This window comes from Rhinopithecus roxellana, chromosome 16 (assembly GCF_007565055.1).
Source record: "Rhinopithecus roxellana isolate Shanxi Qingling chromosome 16, ASM756505v1, whole genome shotgun sequence".
In the NCBI taxonomy this organism is placed as follows: domain Eukaryota; kingdom Metazoa; phylum Chordata; class Mammalia; order Primates; family Cercopithecidae; genus Rhinopithecus; species Rhinopithecus roxellana.
In genome coordinates, this window is record NC_044564.1 from 34,445,613 (window position 1) to 34,469,357 (window position 23,745).

The window sequence follows — 23,745 nt, forward strand, 5'->3', positions numbered from 1 at the left end:
ATGCATTATACATTATAGTCTCCTGGCAGCAGAACTGATCAAGTAGAAGAAAGAATTAGTGAACCTGAAGACAGGCTATTTGAAAATACACAGAGAAGACAAAAGAAAAAAAAGAATAAAATGAAGTATGCCTACAATATCTAGGCATACTTCAGTATCCTCAAAAGGACAAATTTAAGAATTATTGGCCTTAAAGAGGAGGCAGAGAAAGAGATAAGGTAAAAAGTTTATTCAAAGGGATAATATCAGAGAACTTTCCAAACCTAGAGAAAGATATCAACATTCAAGTACAAGAAGGCTATAGAACACCATGCAGATTTAACTCCAAGACTACTTCCAGCCATTTAATAATCAAACTACTAAAGGTCAAGGATAAAAAAAGGATCCTAAAAGCAGCAAGACAAAAGAAACAAATAACATGCAAAGGAACTCCAATATATCTGGTAGCAGACTTCTCAGTATAAACCTTACAGGTCAGGAGAAAGTGGCATGCCACATTTAAAGCACTGAAGGAAAAAAAGCTTTGATCCTAAAATGGTAAGCACATCCATTGAAAATGTCCTTCAAACATGAAGGAGGAATAAAGACTTCCCCAGACAAATAAAAGCTGAGGGAATTCATCAACATCAGACCTGTCCTACAAGAGATGCTAAAGGGAGCTCTTCATTCTGAAAGAAAAGGACATTAATGAGCAATAAGAAATCATCAGAAAATACAAAATTCAATGGTAATAATAACTGCACAGTATAATATAATACTGCAATTGTGGTGAGTAAACTACTCATATGTTGAGTAGAAAGACAAAAAGATGAACCTATCAAAAATAATAATACAACTTTTCAAGGCACAGAATAATAAGATATAAATAGAAACAACAAAACATCAAAAAGTGAGGGGGGAAGAAGTTAGAGGTATAGAGCCTTTATTAGTTTCATTTTTGCTTGTTTGTTAATTTGTTTTTGCAATCCATGTTAAGTTGTCATCAGTTTAAAATAATGGGTTACAAGATGTTATCTGCAAGCCTCACAGTAATCTCAAAAAACCTACAATAGATATACAGAAAATCAAAACAGAAATTTAAAAATATCACCTGAGAAAATCACCTTCACAAAAGGGAAGATAGGAAAGAAAGAGGGAAAGAAGAGAGGCCTACAAAACAATTAGGAAACGACAAAATGGCAGGAGTAAGTCCTCACCTACCAACAACAACGAATGTAACCTGACCAAACTCTCCCATCAAAGGAAACAATCAACAGGGTAAAGAAATCACCTGTCGAATGGGAGAAAATATTTACAAACTATTTATCCGACAAGGGATGAGTATCCAAAATATACAAGGAACTCAAAAAACTCAATAGTAAAAAAAAAATCATAATAATCTCATTAAAAAGTATGCAAAGGACATAGACTTCTCTCAAAAGAAGATATACAAATGGCCAACAGTCATATGAAAAAAATGTTCAACATCACCAATCATCAGGGAAATGTAAATCAAACTACAATGAGATACCATCTTACCCCAGTTAAAATGGCTATTATTAAAAAGAGGGAAAAAAAGTAACAGATGCTAGTGAGGATGTGGAGAAAAGAGAACTCTTCCACACTGTTGGGAACATAAATTAGTGTAGTCACTATGTAAAACAGTACAGAAATTTCTCAAAAAGCTAAAAATAAAACAACATAAGGTCCAGCAATCCCACTACTGGGTATTTATCCAAAGTAAAGGAAATCAGTATACTTAAGGGATACCTACACCCACCCCATGTTTACTGTAGCACTATTCACAATAGCAAAGACATGAATCAACCTCAGCATCCATCAATGGATGAATGAATATAGAAAATGATATGTATACACAATGAAATACTACATGGCCATAAAAAATGAAATCATGCCCTTTGCAGCAACATGGATGGAACTGGAAGTCATTATGTCAAGTGAAATAAGCCAGGCATAGAAAGACAAATCTTGCATGTTCTCACTCATGTGTGGGAGATAAAAAAGTTGATCTCATGGAAGTAGAAAGTAAAATAATAGATACAAAAACTGAGAAGGGTGTGGGGCAGGGATGGGGTGATGAAGACAGGTTGGTTAATGAGTGCAAGCATATAGTTCAAGAAAAGAATTAAGTTGTAATGTTCGATAGCAGAGTTGGGTGACGATCAGAAACAATATATTGTATGAGAGGACTTAAAATATTCCTAACATAGAGAAATGATAAATTATCAAGGTGATGGATACCCTAAATACCCCGACTTGATTGTTACACATTCTATACATGTAACAAAATATCACACATACCCCATAGATATGTGCAAATATTATGTATCAATTTCTAAAAGTTAACTACATAAAGTAGTGAAAGGTTCAAGTTGAAGTCAAAGGGCACTTTAGATTTGTCTCATGTGTTCTAATGTTATAAAAAACAATTATTCTTATATTATATTTAAAACAATGTATTCTTATATCACATTTAAAACGATCACATGAAATTTTGGTCACAGTGAAGTTAGCTATATTTGGATATTCTGACTGTAACAAAAACCATTTGGACAAAGTAAGTTGCCCCAGCAAGAATCAATCAAATGAAATAAACTCAGACTAAATAAACCAGTCTATTCAACCTGATATAGTAATAGAAAGCCTATATCTGAACAAGATTTATTCATTAGCCAAAGGATAAACCTTCATATACATGAAACAAGTGTGCTTAAAATTGTCCATTTTTTGCCTCAAATATAGATAATCAGAATATTAAACTGCCAGAGTAACATCCAATGGCACTAGCCCCTAATAATATCCAAGTAAAGGCCAAATTTTTACTGAGGACATGGTCAATATTATGTGCAAATACAAAGAAAGATGAGGTGTTTTAGGTCCTAATCATTAATGTACTATAAATCACAGATTTGTAAAATGTTGGAGTTGATGTTAACACCCTCATTTAACAGATGAGGAGAACAAAGAAAGTTTAAAGTGGAACTCTAACAAACCTGAAGGCACTTATCATAAGCTGCATGTTATCTGCACTCAGTGACTCTATGTAGAAAAAAATACATGCTTCTAACATATCTAGCATTACAGCTGCAATTTCAGATTCAGATTCAGGTGGCTGCCATTATCCTCCAGTCTCAGAATTTGGTTTTTCATCCCAACCAAAGAAGAAATAAATAAACTCAATAAGTAGCACAAACAAAACCACACATGGCCCAGCCCTTCAGCATTACTAGAAGACAGAATATAACAAACTTTAAATTGTTTATAAATAGTAAAATGAGCGAAGATATAGAGGGCAGATGGAACAATAAAATCGGGGTTGAAATCCTTAAAGTAGATTTTAGAACAAAAAATACTTAGAGAAAAAGGAGGAACTTTATAATGACAAAGTCACAATTCATAATGAAAATATAATACTTAATATCAATGCATCCGATAAGATCAACCTCCTACATAAAGCAGAAACTACAGGAGATATAAAGAGAAATCGATAGTGACATACTATTGATAATAGTCTTCAAAGCACCACTCTCAGAATAAGACGGATCAATTGAACAAGAAAACAAAACATAGAGAACCCAATAACATAATCAATACGGCAATTTTTACATCTAAATGTCAAATGTCTCATCCTGATACAGACGAAAAATATATCTTCTTATGTGAAGATATATTCTTTATATCTTCTTCTCAACAGCACATGATACATTCATAAAAACTGATAATATATATGACAATATATTATCAGCAAATTTTAAGTAAAGATGACTTCTTTGCTTGGAATTTGATGATAATATATTAAGATATAAGATATAAAGAATTTATCTTCTCAATAGCACAATACATTTATAAAAACTGATAATGTATTACATCACAAGGAAAACAACAATAAATTTCACAAAATAGAAATATTACAAACTCTCTGATCACAGTGTACTAAAACTAGAAATTACAAACAAAATGAAAAAACAAAACAGGGAGGGAACCCATGCAGGAGGATGGAAGGAAGATTGATTTGGGATATCAGACCCTCAATAGTGTGGAGGAAGGCATCTGTCCAAATAGACAATACGGAGATTGTTACATAAACTGGAATTGATCTAATAAGTTATATGGATAATGGGGCCCAAAATTATCTATCTTGGAGAAGAAAGTTGTAAATATGGAAAGAAAACAAGAATAAAGCCTGTGTTACTTGCTTGAAAGTTAAGGTATAAGTATAACCTCGTGGCGTGTATGTGTGTGTTTGTGTGATTATATACACACACATATAAACATGTACATTCAAATATGGAAACTACTACAAATGTGAATTTCTGTTTAAATATTATGTATGTACTAAATATACTCCCTAATTGTTCATTGACATAGTTTGGTAATAACCCAATAGCAATGTGTATACCATGTGTACAGATCTTGGTTTTCAAGAGAATTTTTTTTTTTTTTTTTTTTTTCTGAGACAGAGTTTCACTCTTGTTGCCCAGGTTGGAGTGCAGTGGCACAATCTCGGCTCACTGCAACCTTCTCCTACTGGGTTCAAGCGATTCTCCTGCCTCAGCCTCCCTAGTAGCTGGGATTACAGGCGCCTGCCACCATGTCCGGCTAATTTTTGTATTTTTAGTAGAGATGGGGTTTCACCATGTTGACCAGGCTAGTCTCGAACTCCTGACCTTGGCCTCCCAAAGTGCTGGGATTACAGGCGTGAGCCACCGTGCCCGGCCAGATCTTGGGTTTTAAACACCATTCGCTACTAAAGCAAAACAGCACTCTTCGGAGAAATGGCAGATTTCATTCAGGGGCAGGGAAAAGCAAGATAGGCCTTAAGCATCTTGTTGTGCCAAGAAGCAAGGGCACCCATAAGGAATAATAGGGATATCTCAAAAGGGCACACACACCAGCATGAACCGTATCCCACTGGCCAAATCGTGGACAATTTGAATATCAAAATAAATAATGATAGCAACAAATTATAACTCGAGTCAAATAGGAAACCAAGTCTATACTGATATGAATAAATTAAAAGCTTGAGAAGGAACAAGATATTTAGATAGTCTCAAAGTACCTCAATGTAAAATACTAATTACAAAGAGAAAAAGGAAATATAGGAAAGCCACACAGCTAAATAATATTAAACTGTAAAGAGCACCCCAAAAGGTAAAAATGTATGAGGAACATTTGTCAGGGGGACTAATCCATTCTAGGGAGGCAGAGAAGACTTGAATTAACTAACATGGGCAAAGGGTTGAGAATGTTACGGGCTAGACTTCAAAATTCTACTTTATTGCCTGGTTCCAAACATGTTCATTTATTTAAGAAGGCAGCTGAAAATCCTCAAATATCTGAGAGAAACAAAGATGGAGAGAAAGTGAAAGAGAAGCTTGGTACTAAAATGCAAGACTGCCCTCTAGTGGTAATTTCAGCAAATCCCTTCCAAGTAATGGGGGGTAAGACCGGGGTGATGGATTGAAACAGATAGCACTACTATTTATTGACATACATTCTCAAATTCAGTATTTCAAAGGCGGTATTCTCTTTACAATTAAAAATACAGTACAAAACATAAATATTTTTAAACTGCTTAACTTTAGGATCATTCACTTACGAGAAACACTAAGTATTCAATAGAATCACTTTTTAAAAGCTCAAAAAAAAGGGCAACTTTAAAGAGAAGCAACTGCCAGCCTGTTCCTTTCTGGAGACACTGCCAAAGAACAAGACCTCTATTGGGCACATTTTCTAGAATCCAACACTCAAATAGTCCCCCAATCAGCACACCCCAATAAAAAAATTTTTTTTTACAGACAATAAGCTACTCTCCTAATTGATACTACTTCCTCATTTCAATCATGTATGACAATTAAACAAATACTTCCAGATGAAGACGTTTCCACTGCACATACTTTCTTTGGTCACAGCCCTTACCCTTACAATGAATTATTGCTAGTTATAATTGCTTACAATGTTAAATTATAGTTTACCAAAATATTTTGGTCCCTTTCTTTTAATTCTGTTAATGTTAAGACAAACCAAAGATTTGCTTTATGTTGTACTGACCTAACAAATCTAAAGATAAGTTTAATAAAATATTACATCTACCTAAATAGCTCCATAGCTTCTACTATCTTCCTAAATACTTACGAATACATGGAAATAAAAAGAAAACTCACAATAGACAACTTCTCAGAATCTGGAAGGAATCTCTATTAAACTTAAGGCAGATGGAGCAAGACTGAAAAATCCAATGCAGAATATGCCTCGTGATCTGTATCTTGAGGTTTAGGGGCTTTTTTAAACTTTTTTTTTTTTTGCATTTTACATTTTGGATTCCACAGCTAAAATAAGTGCCACACTAAATAAAAAAATAAACAATAAAGAAGCACAAAAACAGAAAGCATAAACACCCAAACACCTCAACTGTAAGAATTTTAATGGGTTAAACTTGTCTATTAAAAGACAAATGGTCAAACAACAAAATCCAACCTCTTATTGATGAAAAAAAAGGCAAATATACACCAAGCAAATTCAAACCAATATAAAAACAGAATTCAAGGCAAAAAATGCTGAATGAGATAAATGTGATAATTTTATACTATTAAAGGGATATGCAAAAGGAACATGGAAAACTTACAAAATTCTATGTGCCAAGTAACCCGAAGGCTTGACAGAAACACAACATAACTGAGACTGTTATGTGTTTTTAAGTCTTAGGCAGATAGAGAAGACAAAAAATAAACAGATATAGAAAGTTGAACAGATATACAATAATAAATATGAAATAATATATTTTTCGGGGACAGAGTCTCACTATGTCACCCACGCTGGAGTGCAATGGCACAATCTCAGCTCACTGGAACCTCCACCTCCCGGGTTCAAGCTATTCCCCTGCCTCAGCCTCCTGAGTAGCTGGGATTACAAGGTACGTGCCACCAAGCCCAGCTAATTTTTTGTATTTTTAGTAGAGATGGGGTTTCACCATGTTGGTCAGGCTGATCTCGAACTCCTGACTTTGTGATCCACCCACCTCAGCCTCCCAAAGTGCTGGATTACAGGCATAAGCCACCGTGCCCAACCAAATATGAAATAATAAGAAATCTCTCTATACATATTGGTCTCTACCCCCCAGTTCCTGGTACAGAGCTCCTAAAACCCTTGTCAGTTCCTAAGCAATGCAGGTGCCGGGAATATCTTTTGTTCTAATATTTGGTCTTTGACCCCACTCCCTGACAGAGAGCATCTAAATCTCTTAGAACTTCCTAGGTGATAGAAACAACTTCTATTCTAATGAGGCAGCTCTTGGTGTACTCCTTGATGGGGACTGGTCACCATGAAGAACAAGCCATGATAAGAAGCTTGGAACTTTCAGCCAAACTCCATCCTCAAGGGAAAGGAAAGGAGCTGGAAACTGAGTTAATCATATCAACATGATGAAGCCTCCATAAAAATCTCCAAAGCACGGGATTCAGAGAGCTTCTGAATGGTGAATGCATCCATATGCCAGAAGGGTGGTGCACTCCAACTCCATGGGGAAAAAAGCTCCTGTACCCAGGACTCTTCTGGACCTACCCGTTCATCAGGCGGTTCATCTGAATCCTTAAATCATATCCTTTATAATAAACAGGGAATCATAATTCAGTGTTTCCCTGAGTCCTGTGAGCTGCCACAGCAAATTATCAAAGTGAGGAGGGTTATGGGAACCCCTGTTTGTAACCAAGTCAGAGAGAAGTATGGTAACCTGAGGACCCACTACTTTTAATTGGCATCTGAAGTGAGGGGACAGTCGTGGGAGACTGAGTCCTTAATCCTTGAGGTCTGCACTAACTCCAAGCAGTTTGTATCATAACTGAATTGTAGGAAGGACACCAGTTGGTGTCTGGAGAGTAGGAGAACTGGAATGTGTGGAGAAAATCCCCACACATTGGGCACAAAAGTGTTGGAAGTGGTGTGAGTAGTAGAAAGAAAAACATTTTTTTCTCCTCACTAAACAATGTATGTTACATTATGTTGCCTACAAAGAATGAATATTATTTTCCAAGTGCCCATGAACACAAAAACTGACCAGATATTAAGCCACAAAAGTTGCTGCAAATCATAAATTCCATGCCAGTGAACAAAATGGATTAAAATTTGAAAGAATGAAAAAAGTCTTCACAAAAATAATACAATCAACTAAAATATAAACTCTTGCCTAAATAATTCTAATCTAAAGGATACCAACATTGCATACAAGTAATACAAAAAATAACAAGGAGATCTTAATATTAAAATTTGGGAGGTGAATACAGAAGTTGTAATCAAGAGAAAATACGAGACTTACTTTGATCAACAGACAAAAATAAATTTAGGTAAACCTACTAGAAGTTAGAAAAAGAAAAAAATCAACCTGCAGAGAGGTAAAGGGATAAATTAATAAGTATAAAAAATTCTAGGCCGGGCATGGTGGCTCACGCCTGTAATCCTAGCACTTTGGGAGGCTGAGGCGGGTGGATTGCCTGAGTTCAGCAGTTTGAGAAGAGCCTGGGCAACACAGTGAAACCCCATCTCTACTAAAATACAAAAAATTAGCTGGGCATGGCAATGTGCGCCTGTAGTCCCAGCCACTCGGGAGGCTGAGGCAGGATAATTCCTTGCACCCGGGAGGCAGAGCTTGCAGCAAGATCACACCACTGCACTCCAGCCTGGGCGACAGAGCGAGATTCCGTTTCAAAAAAAAAAAAAAAAAAACACAAAAACAAAAACAATTCCAATAGAAATAATGAATACACCAGCTTTTTAAAATTGTAAAACAACAAATTTAAGTTTTAAGTATCAAAAACTTGGAAAAAACTAAGCCAGAAAATAAGCAAATATACATATTGCAGATAGCACACAAATTTCTGCTACTGAATTTTTAAAATCTAAATATCACTTACATAAAAATATATAATACAAATTATCAAGACTCCCTCAACAAAAAATAAAAAACTAGTCTAGACTGAGTTATAGAAAACTCTGAAAAAGTTCAAAAGCACCCCCTCTCACCCAATTAAAGAGTACAAAATCAGAGACTTTTAGAGGCACATTTTTTGCAAATTTCATTAAAACACATGTTATTTCAACTGCTCCAGAACATAGGGTGGAGAAATAAAAGCCTTTACATTTAAGTGTTCAAAGTCAGATCAGCCTCCTTCCAAAACTAGACAAAGATAGTTTCCAAAAAGGAAACTGACTTGTCTAACTTATGATGTAAAACCTTAAAACACAATTTCAACAAACAAAAATAGCCGCATCATAAAAGATCAATTCACACAGCCAAGCTGACTTATTTCTAAAATCCAAGGATGGCTTAATAAGAGGAATATTATTAACACAATACAACACATACAACTGTATACCTGGTCCACTAATGAAAGAATGGTACGAAATATCATTCAGAAGCCATTAAACATTGTTACTCTGTTTTGGCTGTTACAATGGTCAGGTTAGTAAAAACATATTAGACTAATATGGTCACATTACATTTATTGATAAATGCAAAAAAAATTTTTAAATCTGATTTTTAAAAAAATAGAAATTCTTCATTTCTATTTTGAGAAACAGAAAAATATGTATCTCAAAACAAGAATACGCTTAATGTAAATACTAGCAACATTCCCATTAAAGTTAAAATACCAGGATGCCCAGTGTATCCCTTTTATTTTAAACACTTGTCAAAATTCTATTCAAAAACAATGAAAGATACACAATATAGCTATGAATCATAGAATTCTAGGTATTTATCAAGAAAATCCAAAGTACCAACTCAGAAACTATAAGAACTAATAAAAAGTTCAGCAAGAAGGTTGATTTTCAAGTAAATATTAAAAATCAATAGCTTTCTTAATAGAAATAATGTTTAAAAATAGGAGTACTCTTTCACAAAACTCTTTCATGACAGAAACAAAGGTAAACAGAAATATAAAACTTACAAAAAGAAAACTAAAAAACATAGGGGAAGGCATAAAAAACCTTGAATCAACAAAACAAAACATCATGTGCCTTAGTAGTAAGACTGGATATAAAAAATTCTGTCTCTCCCAAACTATTCTACATATTTAATCCAATGGAAATTTTTGGTATTTGATAAAATTATTGTGAATCATATTCAGAATAAACTATTCAGAAAAAATAGGTAGAAAAGTCTGTAAATTGTTTTTGAAAAGAACTACAGGATGTTAGACTATATTTTAAAGTCAAAATAAATTAGAAACACAGTAGTACTAGAGCAACAAGAAATCCCCAAACATAACTAGTATGTAGGACCACAGATTATGAGAACTGTGGTGTTTCAAACCAATGGGGACATATGTGTAAGAGGTCAAAATAATTGAATTCAAATTCAAAAAGTGAGGAATTATAAGCAAGTTATGGTGACATTTTATCAATCAGGTTCTAATCTGTTTTTACTAACCTGACCATTGTAACAGCCAAAACAGAGTAACAATGTTTAATGGCTTCTGAATGATATTTCGTACCATTCTTTCATTAGTGGACCAGGTATACAGAGCTGTAAATGTGAAATGTCTAACAATTCAATGAATTCATCGACGACACTTTAAAACTCTTTGGAGAAAGAATGAATTTAGTTGTAGCTACTTAACCACTAAGAATAGGATTAAGTTAAATCCCAATTCACAGAAAATACCAAAATAAATCCGGATGGATGCTGTTAAATATAAACACTGAAAACATACTATCAAATGCACTTCAAAAAGGCTGAACTAATTTAATACTTCACCAGCACTGTAGTACCCATTTTCCCTAGTCTTCAGCAACATATGTTCATTCTCTTTGAGAAATGCAACTTCTAGGAATTCATGACAATAATCAGACACATATATGAAAACAAATAATTAAGGGTATCTACTGCAAGACAGCTTATAATTTTGAAATGTGGAGAAAGACTTAAATCTTCAATCTGTTATCATTCAAGTCATTTATTGTACCTTACTCAATAGAACATTACACAGACATTACTAACGATGCTGCTGAATAATATTTAATGGGCATGGGGAAATTTTTTTCACAAATTATTGTATAGTTTTAAAAAAATGTAGTGTTACACACGAGCTTTCATACTATAATCCCAAATCTGTAAAAGAGTAAAATGTAATTTTAAAATTATATATGTGAATGTGAGTAAGTTTAAGAACAGATAACGAAACGTTAAACAATAGTTCTTTTGGATGTTCCTTTTCCAAAGATTTTCCTTTAAATTGTTTTTAATTTGCTTACTTTCCCATATTAATATCTACTGTTTTATCATCAGAAAAACATGCACGTGTACCTGGCATACAGATACTTCTCTGAATTATAAACACAAATATCTATGTATAATAATGTTTATCTTGGCAATATTTAAAATAGAAAGTAATCAGAAACAACTGTCTTATAAAGAAAGGTTTGGATAAATTACAGTACTTCTATTGGATGTCTCCTAAAACAATGTTTCACAGGAATATTTAATAACCAGAAAAAAATGCTGATAACATAAATTTTGATTAAAATACAGAATATGAAATTGCATGGGTTATGAGACTTCTTTTTTAAAAATAAATGCATAACTTTATGTAAGTAGAAATCATACATTGCATTATAAAAAAGGCTGGTAAGAAGCAACAAATGTTAAAGTCATTATCTCTGGATGATGCATTGTCAATGGTTTTATTTTTTTCTTAACACCATTCTGTTTTCCAAATTCACTACACTAGTGAGTTTGGAAAGTGTGATATACATACAAGAATATCCAAAGGAGAAGGGGGAAGAAGGAGAGGAAATTTAAAAATAAAGCAGCCATCTGTCCCACTGCTTTGAATTAGTTTTAATTACAGAATTTTATTCATTTTAAAATTTCAAATGACACTAGAGAAATTATTTTATCTATCACATAAAGGTATAGGTTGTTTTTTTTTTTTTTGAGACGGAGTCTCGCTCTGTTGCCCAGGCTGGAGTGCGGTGGCCGGATCTCAGCTCACTGCAAGCTCCGCCTCCCGGGTTTACGCCATTCTCCTGCCTCAGCCTCCCGAGTAGCTGGGACTACAGGCGCCTGCCACCTCGCCTGGCTAGTTTTTTGTATTTTTTAGTAGAGATGGGGTTTCACCATGTTAGCCAGGATGGTCTCGATCTCCTGACCTCGTGATCCACCCGTCTCGGCCTCCCAAAGTGCTGGGATTACAGGCTTGAGCCACCGCGCCCGGCCAGGTATAGGTTTTTTTTAGGAAACAGCGACGCATTGCTCCAAAACGTATACTTTTAATTCAAAATGTTATTTTTTTAATAAAGTTTAAAGTGCTAAGAGTTCTATTTTTAAGTGAATATAGTTAGTAAAAATGCAATCTAGTTGTAGCACTTCTGAAAATTATATTGACTATTATGTCAGGAATAAATATGCCTTTATATTTAACTCATAAGGAGCACCCAACATACCAATAAAATTAATTTAATTAATTGTTATTTTCTCCTCTAAAAATATTATGTAGCATCATTACAAGTTAAATAGAGAAATCACTAGGTTTCTTTACTTATTTTGATAATACTTTGAATGGGTTTCAATTAAGGTAATTTTTAAAGTTAATTGAAAGTTTAAGGTTAACAAATATTTCTGAGAAATATCACATTCCATAGTTAGTAGTTTAAAATCACAAAAGAATGTGAAATAGACTGCATCAGGAATATTCCTATCATTATTCACATAAATCCATATACTCACTGAACTTTTAGTCAAAATATACATATTTAGAAGAATAAACAAACATTTAAAAATTAATTACTTAAACCATTTAAAAATCTTAGAAAAGTGTTTATAACTAAACCAGGTATTACGCTACCAAGTCTTCCTACAATTATTTCATTAAATAAATGAATCTGATTAAAGCTTTTTTTATACATGTGAAGTAATTCTAGAGTATACAATATCCTATTTTCCACACAAATAATGACAATTGGGAACAACCTCTTCAACTGTTGAAAGCTTTAATTTTCAGAAATGTCCCCTTAAAGAGCATGATCATATTCCTGCTTTTAACAACTTAGAGGATTTAAATGAAATGGATGATACAATATTTCATGTCTCGTTTGTTAAAAGCTTTTCAATCTTTCCAACAAATGGTTGAGACCTTGGAGATTTTGTAACTTGTCATACATATGTTTCTTCTCAAGCCCCAGTGTAAGTTTTCTTGTATGCCAGAAAAAAAAAATTCTTTTCTTTTACACAAAAAGATTGTCATTACAACATTAATACTTGAAACTTGATGTTTCAATTTTAAAATGCTGATATTAAGTTCATACAAGTACGTTATTTTCCACAGGCATAATGTTTGACTACCAGGTGTCTTACAAGTAATCCTTGGTTTTGTATATATTAAAGTACTAAGCACAAAAACCTTGAATGAGGCTATATTTTAAAGAAATTTGTGGGTACAACTCAAGAGTTTTTTTAAAACGGTCTCATGAGACAAATAGTAGGGAAAACCAACTGAAACGAAACACTAGTTCTTCGAAACAGTCAATAAAACTGATAAACCTCTAGAGTTAGACTGACAAAGAAAAAAAGAGAAGAAATTATCATTAGCAGGAATTAATTAGGGGCCACTACTACAGACCCTGCAGAAATCAAAAGGATAGTAAGAGAACACTACAAACAACCCTGCACATTGGTCCATTCCTAAAAAGCACCAATTCCTAAAAAGCACAAACTACCACAACTCACTCAAGATAAAAGTGATAATTTGAATACCCCTAAAACTATTCAAGAAATTACATTTCTAGCTGGGCGTGCTGCCTCACACCTGTAATCCCAGCACTTTGGGAGGCCAAGGCAGGCAGATCACTTGAGGTCAGGAGTTCGAGACCAGCCTGGCCAACATGGTGAAACCTCATCTCTACGAAAAATACAAAAATTAGCTGCGTGGTAGCACGCACATATAGTGCCAGCCACTTGGGGGTCTGAGGCAGGAGAATCACATGAACCTGAGAGGTGGAGGTTGCAGTTGACCACAAACACACCACTACACTCCAGTTTTGGGTGACAGAGCAAGACTCCATCTCAAAAAAAAAAAAAAAAATTACATTTCTAGTTTAAAAGACTATCAAGAAAGGAACTCTCCAGATTCAGATAGTTTCACTTGCAGAATTCTACCAAAGTTTACGAATTAACACCAATGCTACACAAGTGCTTCCAGCAAATAAGAGGAGGGAACACTTCCCAACTCATTTCATGAGGTAATACCATGATACCAAAAGCAGATACAGTACCAAACCAAACAAAAAAAAAAAAAAAAAGAAAGAAAGACAACTATAGACCAATATCCCTCATTAGTAGAAATGAAAAAATTATTAACAAAATATTAGCAATTTATATACACAATGACCAAGTAGTGTTTATTCCACACTTTTTTTTTTTTTTTTGGAATAAATAAATCCCACTTGGGATTTGTTTATCCCAAGTCGGGTTTATTCCAAATAAAAAAGGCTCATTCAACATTCAAAAATCAATCAACATAATATACCATATTAACAGGCTAAAGAAGAAAAAATTACACAATCAGATGTCACCATCGGAGTATACATAATAAACCTTTAGTTCCATTCAATTTGTATGAAATCAATCATTACACTTTGAAGGACTTGCCTATACAAGAGTAACTCTTTTTCACCAACAAAACCTTGACCTGTTTCAAATGTTGCATAATATCTGAATTTTGGGAACTAGAGAAAACAAGACTGAAACATTTTTTAAAAGTTGATAATTTTTTTAAAAAAACTTCCCTTTTCCACAGTGAAGATGCCTGCATGCCATCTCAATTGGGAAAGAAAATTGTCTTACCATAATTAAACTGACTGTTGGACTTTTCACAGTTAATGATGTTAAACCTGTAAGCAACACCTGGCCGCATTCCACTGACTTCAAAGTAAAACCACTGATGATAATGATTGCTGTTTATATCTGAGTTCAGAATAAGATCGTATTCATTTCTGAAAATAGAAGACAAAGAAATCTGATGAAAATTAGGAAAATATCTGTGCACATACAAAATGAGAAAATCTTAAGTGACTTACTTTCTAATTTGAATTACTTTGCGCAGATTCCCAGATTCAAATTTGGAGTTAAATTTCAAAATATCTCCCTCTTCTGGAATGGTGTAACTAAATAAAATTTTTAAAGTAAATATATTAAAATACATTGCACTTAAACAGAGGAGCAAAAAGTAAATAAAATTATAATTAAAAAGACATCACTATTGCCATATCACCTTCCTCATTATTTTTAAGCTGAAGCACAAAACAAGCACAATCAATACACTAAATGTGGATAACATTAATGGACAAACTTATAATTAGAGACTTGTTCTTATGTTTATACTGATATAGTAAGAACTTTTGCCTCACTGAATGCACGCCATTTCTAAAATACTTATTTTTATACAAAAAAGAACATTTTTAAAACTGCTGTGACCTGTACTGAGCAGCAACAATTCTCATAAACCATACAGTTCTCAGGTGACAATATTATTTTCCAATCGAAGAGCTAAATTACCTATTATGTTATTCAATTAGCATCAAGAAGCACACGTATTATCCTCATTTTATATACTGATTATTAAATAAGCATTTACCAGGTATCTACTAGGTGCCAGATACTGTTTGAGACATATGTCTGCTTGGTTCCCTGACTGAAAGCAAACTCTTGCTCTTCTGGAGCCTACTCTCTAATAAGAGAGGACTAGGACTCTAAGATGCTCAATAATTCTGTCCAATAGCACAGGTATGCCACACTCAGGGTTCCTGAGTTTCTGCTTCTACCACTCTGCCTGTCTTATCCGACAAAGAATTATCAATGTTGAAATAATTAAATAAATAAGGTATATGTTTCTTCTCTTCTATAACAGTATTATTACAAATTTAGTCATTAGCTTTGCTACAGCTTATACTTTTATCTAACAAAACTTAAAAAAAAAAAAAAAAAAAAAAAAGTGTTTTAGCCAGGCACAGTGGCTCATGCTTGTAATCCTGGCACTTTGGGAGGCCGAGGCGGTCAGATCACCTGAGGTCAGGAGTTCGAGACCATCCTGGCCCACATGGCAAAACTCCGTCTCTACTAAAAATAAAAAAATATTAGCCAGGTGTGGTGACACTTGTCTGTAGTCTCAGCTACTCGGGAGGTTGAAGCAGGAGGATCACTTAAGCCTAAGAGGCACAGGTTGCAGTGAGCTGAGATTGCACCACAGCACTCCAGTCTGGGCGACAGAGTGAATGAGACTCCATCTCAAAAAGAAAAAGTGCTTTTTTCCTCCAAATACGATTGGCAAGATGTGAAATTTTCCAAAAATATTAGTATGTTGAGGGAGAGAAGAAAGCCACGGACGGCTAACTGAATTTCTCATATGAGAAGGCAGCTGACTAAATAAGAGTCAAACTCAATATTTGTAATTTTCATTTATTTACTTATATTTAAATCCTAAAATGTAATGATATCAGTGACAATCTTAAATAGTAAATTACTAACACATCAAGGATCACAAAAAAAAATGCATTCCAAAGATTGAGCAGGCAACCTACTAATGAGCCAATTATAAGCAGTGAGAGACAACAGGGTGTGGTGAGGACTGTGGAGAAGGATCAAGCAGATGCTCCTTCTAAAGGGATGGTAATTTGTTATCCTAATGAAACGAAGGCTCAGTATTGCAGGACAAGCCAGCATTTCATGTAAAATTTCCACTCTCCTAAGTGAAAGTAATTTCAGTTTTTTAAAAATACAACATCACTGTGTAACCATTACCTTAAGCCCATTAAAAATCTACCTAAAAACAAACAAAATCTCGTGATAGAGTTAAGTAGGTAAACATGATTTACCATTATCATTACATCCCAAAGGATGAAAACCTAATTAAGTCGCAACTAGTTATAAATTAACTATATCTTTTTATTATTTTTAAAACTACCAACATTTTTCACAGAATTTTTTTTACCTTTTAGAAATAATACCAAAATTTTATAGAAAAACTTAAAACTAATAAAAGTTTATTAAAATCAAGACTTACTTTGGGTTATCTAAGTCATATACCACACGATCTATGATATCACTCTGATGTATTAGCCTTTCAATATCTTGAGCAATTTTTGTCCTGAAATCATAAAGGTTTAACCAAAATGTATTATTATACACTAATGTACAACTTTCTCCAAAATAAACTTCGAATGAAAAAAGTGTATGATAAAAATTCTTAAAATAAAAATGATAAATTCCTCTACATATGTTGCATACAAAAAAATTAGCAATACATAACAAGACAAAAATCAGTTTCAGAATCTGAGTTCTAGAAAATAACCACATAGAATACAGCCACAAGTCCAATCATTAAAAACAAAACAAAACAAAACAAAAAAACCTTGAATGTCTATTTATGCCTTTCCTCATAGAAATGGTGTGGTTTCACTATCTAACCCTTGGGCAAATAATTCTGTATACATAGTAGCAGCATTACTAGAAGGTATAAAGATCTGAAAAGCCAGAGATTATGTAAGAAGAATATTTTTAAACCCACCTGGCTGGAATTTAGCTAAAATGCAATTGGCAGTCAGCCTGCATGTTCTGTAGAATCTCTCCTCTCTTTTGTGGTGGGAAAGGAAAGGTAGAGGGAAGGGAAACACCTGTTTGAGGGAGCAGAGGATGATTCCCTGAGTACGCAAAATTCTCTAGACTTGATCTCTCCCTGAATCACTCCAACAAAATAAACATTCACTAACTAGAAAATTCCTACAATCCCTGCCACTGTCCTAGAAGACTAAGTCACCCATAGAACCCACAATCTTTACCCCATCAATATTTAAGCAAACAAAGACAATAATCACCAAACTGACAAAAAAGGTGACACCAAAATATAACCAAAACAGAACAGATTTGGTTCCTAAAGGCAGACTGTCTGGAACTCCAGGTAGACTGGCCACAAAGTCCTGCTAGTGTTAATACATAGCTACTTCTCATGTAAAACTTATTCTTAAAGAGGAAGGTGATTATATGCACTGATTTAAATTTCAACTTTGTTCGCTTCAACTGAAGATAAGTAATGCAGATTAGAACTGTGGCTTATAGATTTATTGAGAGCAGGGTGAGAAAGTGTACCAAAATAGTTTATAACAAAATCTCAAGAATCCATTAAACACTGACAGTCTTAAACTTCAGGCAAATCTGAAACTAGTCTCCTGCACAAAGACACTTTTCCATGATTAAAGGATACTAACTCTCATATAATTTAGAAATATATGTAACAATATCACAGTATAACCTTAAACTTAAAATAAGCCAAGAACCTACCCTAATTGAAAAATTAAAAATTACCAAGAAAATATCAGAAGGTATGATAGTTAAACATATAAAAAAAGAATATTAAAAAAATAAGTACAATGCAGCCGGGCACGGTGGCTCACACCTGTAATCCCAGCACTTTGGGGGGCCGAGACAGGCGGATCACAAGGACAAAAGATCGAGACCATCCCAGCCAACATGATGAAATCTCGTCTCTACTAAAAATACAAAAATTAGCTGGGCGTGGTGGCACATGCCTGTAGTCCCAGCTACTCAGGAGCCTGAGGCAGGAGAATCGTTTGAACCCGGGAGGTGGAGGTTGCAGTGAGCCGAGATGGAGCCACTGCACTCCAGCCTGGTGACAGAGCAAGACTCCGTCTTAAAAAAAAAAAAAAAAAAAGGGAAAGTGCTAAAACTAATCTTAATCTATTAAACAGTTAAGAATAATTTACTTTTAATTTTATTCTATAAAAAATTACTCATTACTGACACAGTAGTCTATCAGGAAAAAAGATATAGTATCAAAAAATTAAGCTGCGCATTCTTGATGTAAGTTTAATGTCATAACTTTAAAATGCCAATTATAAAGAAACAAGCTTTTTTAAAAGCTCTCAATTACAGTAACACATAAATAAATTCAGAATTTACATTAACCAGACGGTCAACAGTGAAGGATATGGCACTTTCACATACTCAAATATACCACATGAAAATTTAAGTGGTCAAGTATGGGTGAATGACTAAATATATCTATTTGTCAGAATAATTTATTTAATAAATAAGGTTGATATATGCCACAAATATGTAAAAATTAATTCACAAAGGTTTGGTTTTTGATTTTTTAGCAAAATGTTATGAGAAGGCTAGTTTTAACAGCTCAGTTCCACAGTGATGTTCCATAACGCAAAACAGGGTCAAAGAGCTTGGGTCCTACAGGGGCCAGCAGGTACGACAAATGAGTGAAGCTGACGGGCAGGAACTGTGGAAAACCAAGGACCACAGCCTCGGTCTAAAAACAAGCTAACTGCTGCTAGGCAGGAAACAGAGGTGAAGGTTGTTGACAACCTTCAAGAAACACCAGAAACTTGGACTTGTTTGGGAGATGTGGAAATTTCCCAAATTTTAAAGGCTGGCAATTGATTAAAAAAAAAAAAAAAAAAAAAGCCACTCTGCAAGTTAAGCCAAATCATGTGCAAGTTGAAAATGGCCTATATACCTGTTTGTAAACCTCTAACACTGTATTTTGGGGGATATAATTGCCCATTTATATTAGACTAGATCAAAAATACTTGAGTGAAATCTTTGCCCTGCCCTAAGCCCTCTTTAATAAAGAGGAAAGGCAGGGCATGGTGGCTCACGCCTGTAATCTCAGCACTCTGGGAGGCCAAGGCGGGAGGATCACGAGGTCAGGAGCCTGGCCAATGTGGTGAAACCCCATCTCTACTGAAAATACAAAAATTAGCTGGGTGTGGTGGCGGGCACCTCTGATCCCAGCTACTCAGGAGGCTGAGGCAGGAGAATTGCTTGAACCTGGAATGCAGAGATTGCAGCGAGATGAGACTGCGCCACTACACTCCAGCCTGGGAGACAGAGACTCCATTTCAAAAAAAAAAAAAAAAAAAGGAGGGGAAACAGCTTTTCAGACATGGATTTCTTCTGTTAAGCAGATCAACTTTTATAAAAGAATGACAACTCTCTCTTCCTTTACCCCAGCTGCCTATTGAAATACATGGCTTTCCAGTCAAAACAACAAATATTCTAGGTACTCTCAGGGACTATCACCTCAAACTTACTGCCATTCAACACTTATCAAAGACTTGGCATGGAAAGGAATAATTTATGCAGGACTGTCTGGAAAATATACAGCCTATTCAGTCCATACTGAAAAAAATATGTGATATGTGGCCACCAGCAAAATTGTACTTTGTTAAGTTTTCAACCACAGAGCAACACTACAAGAAATAATTTAGTAAATCTCATTGCTATATTTATTGTAAGAACATTATGGGAAATGTTCATCACATAACAGTATGCTCTGAGGTTCCATATTATTATCTGTATCTGCTAGAAAGAAGATTCAAGAGCATCTTCTTTACAGAGAGTATAACATATATATGTGATCAGTACATACATATGATCAACAGGATAGGCTCATGATATAGACCAGGGTTTGGCTCTTGGCTCTGCCATTTACCAGCAGCATAACTCAACAACCCTGAGCTTCAACCTACTCTTCTGTAAAATAAGAGAAACAAGAGCACCTTCCTCATAGAGCTGTTATAGTACTAAATGGTACACTTTATATGCATATATACACTGCATATAAAATGCTTGTTACTGAATTGTGTGTCTGGCCCACAAAATGCCTTTAATAAAAGCTATCTGCTGCTTTTGCTCCTATCAATACTTCTTCCACTATTGCCTCAATTCCAGAAGTACCTGTGTTTTCCAAGCCATTCTAAACTTCATATAAGAAATCCAAGGTTTTGTTTTCCTTATTTTGCCTTTGCCACAATTCTTTATCTACTTTTTAATTTAAAATTTCTGAAAAGGTAATATGCTGGCATTACACAAAATCAAGTACAACATAAAAGCATAAAATAAAAAGTCTCACTTATTAACACAACCCGTATCTTCCATCCACATAATCAGGGAACTACTTCTCTTCTAGATTTTACTTGATGAAAACATAAATGTAGATTGCTTTTTCCTCTTTCTGATACAAAATCTAAAGTGTCATAAAACAAGCACCTTGTTTATTTCATTTAATAATACACCTTACAGCTCTATCAGGGTACAGGCAGCTTTTTTTCAACCAGTGCACATTATTCATAAAAAGGTTACACCAGTAATTTATTTAACTAGTCCCTGACAGATAGGCACTTGAGTTGTATCCAATCTCAAACCAACTCTGCAATGAAAAACTTTGGATGCCACTTCACACATACACAAACTACGTGTGCACACAGACATGTGAGATTTATGAGATAAACAGATCTCACAAATTCCCAGATGTGGGACTGACATGTCAACGGAAACATGCACGTTAATCTTGATAGAATCTGTCAGATCGTCCTCTACCAGTGGTATTCTCAACTGACATTCCCACCCTTAATGTACAAGAGAGGCTGTTTTTCCATAACCTCATCAATAGAATGTGATGTTCAATTAGATTTTAGCCAATTTGATATGTGGAAAATGATATCTCAGTACATCTTAATTTACATTTCTCTCATTTGGAGTGAAGTTAATCATGATTTTGTGGTTGTCACTGTTTCCTTTCCCTTATTTTTCATTTTATTTTCATAAACGTAAATTTTTAATACCTTGAATGTTTTTTAAAACAGGCAATACATATTATATAAAATTATAATAAATTTATAATAAAACATTTTTTTAAAATACAGTTTTGGTTTTGTTTTTGTTTTTGTTTTTTTTGCCAGGCACGGTGGCTCACACCTGTAATCCCAGCACTTTGGGAGGCCAAAGTGGGCGGATCACAAGGGTGGGAGATCGAGACCATCCTGACTAACACGGTGAAACCCCATTTCTACTAAAAATACAAAAAATTGGCTGGACATGATGGCACGCGCCTGTAATCCCAGCTACTCAGGAGGCTGAGGCAAGAGAATCACTTGAACTGGGAGGCAAAGGTTGCAGTGAGCCAAGATCGTGCCACTGCACTCCAGCCTGGGTGACAGAGCGAGACCCTGTCTCAAAGATATATGAAAAAACAATGGAAAGAAAATAAATCAAAATGTTAATAATGGTTATCTCTGCAGGATGGGACAAAAAGTGATTTCTTCTTACTCTCTAATGTTATGGACTATAAAAGCAGGAAAAAATGCTAAGCATACTTTAAAATAAGAGATGAATTTAATTTTAAATCCAACTTAAACCAAAAATATAGGCTTAAGTAATCATCAGTATGTGTTTACAATACAATTTTTTAAATGTTAGTGCACTACGTACATTGAGATATGAATCTCACTTATAATGGACTGTTTCTCTTCCATTTGGAGGTAAAGAGATTTTTAATCAAGTTTTATTCATTTTATACTGAACTTTCTTTAAAACTGATTGCACATAAGAAAACTGTACAGTAGAAATTCAAAATAACAATCAGGATATTTTCACTGAAATAATTTAAAGGAGTCTAAAGCTTCCTTTTTCTGAAAGTGATAAAACAGTAATTCTTCATTAATTTTGACATCATTCATTTACAATGCATTCAGGAAGGGACTGTGATAAGTTGGCAAATAATTCACAAAATGTCATCATTTGCTCAAAAATAAGACGCAGAAGACTAGGCAAATAAGCAAACAAAAATTACCATCCTCAACGTATTTTTTAAAATAAGCATTTCTGAGTACTTTGGAAATACCTTTGACCTAAACTATATTTGACATTTTATCACAAATATAGAACCATAAAGCCTTCAGAGTGGCTACAGGGGTCAGCAAACTTCTCCTACAAAGAGCCAGATAGGCTTTGCAGGCCACGTGGTCTCTGTCACAGCCATTCAACTCTCTAACTGGTAGCACAAAAACAGTCACAGATAATGCATTAAAAAACAAGGCATGGCTGCGTTCCAACAAAATGTTATTTGTGGACATAAATATGAATTTCATATTATTTTCATGTGCCACAAAGCTTTATTTTCCTCTCAATTGTTTTAACCATTTAAACATGTGAAAACCACTTTTAGCTCATGGGCTGAACATAACCAGGCAGATGTGGTAGATTTGGGATGGATTTGGCACATGGACCACAGTACGCCAACACTAACCTAGGCAAATGACCACCAAACTCTTTTTAATATGACCAACAAGAAACACATTTTAAAGATCACAAGCCTACAAAAGAGAAACAGAGAGGTGAATCAAAAGAATTATGAAACAATACGTAGCTGTACTACATGTGACACACTGTTGCCTTAGTATTGGTTACTAATGAGCATCAATCCAAATCTGACAAACACTGATCTAATCTTTGCTTTTAAAAAGTTGAGAAAATTGGTATCTAGAGAAATAAAGTTATTTGTGTGCGCGCGCGCACACACACACACACACACACACACACACACACACACACACACACACACAGAGTGGGAAAGTGAAGTCTAAAACTTGCTTTTCAGAGAGCATCCTGCCCTGCCCTGACAAGATGTCTTACCACACATATGGTCTCACCCCTCTCATCAAGTCTAACCCAATTATCCAAGCATTTCTGCTATACACATATGTTCTTCCAGTCTCACATTAGTGTTACTTGGAGGAACAAATAATTTTGAAGAGTTTCCTACCCATTATTCAAAAATAATGGGTAAAAAGGTGAAAAGCGAGAGTGAAGGCTTTGGAGTATGCACCTGTTAAGATCCACACTGCACTGCTCACCATAACTCCCAAATAAACACTTGAAAAACTCAG

General features: G+C 34.6%; 1 protein-coding gene across 1 annotated transcript in view; it reads right to left on the bottom strand.

Annotated features, from left to right (window-relative positions):
* AGTPBP1 (ATP/GTP binding protein 1) overlaps positions 1 to 23,745 on the bottom strand; it is a 204,845-nt gene that overhangs the window by 61,340 nt on the left and 119,760 nt on the right. The window contains exons 15-17 of the mRNA XM_010378074.2: positions 17,052 to 17,135; positions 15,070 to 15,156; positions 14,837 to 14,985 (exon numbers count right to left, since the gene is read on the bottom strand). Of these exons, the coding sequence (XP_010376376.1) occupies positions 14,837 to 14,985; positions 15,070 to 15,156; positions 17,052 to 17,135 (320 nt within the window). The remainder of the gene's footprint in view (positions 1 to 14,836; positions 14,986 to 15,069; positions 15,157 to 17,051; positions 17,136 to 23,745) is intronic.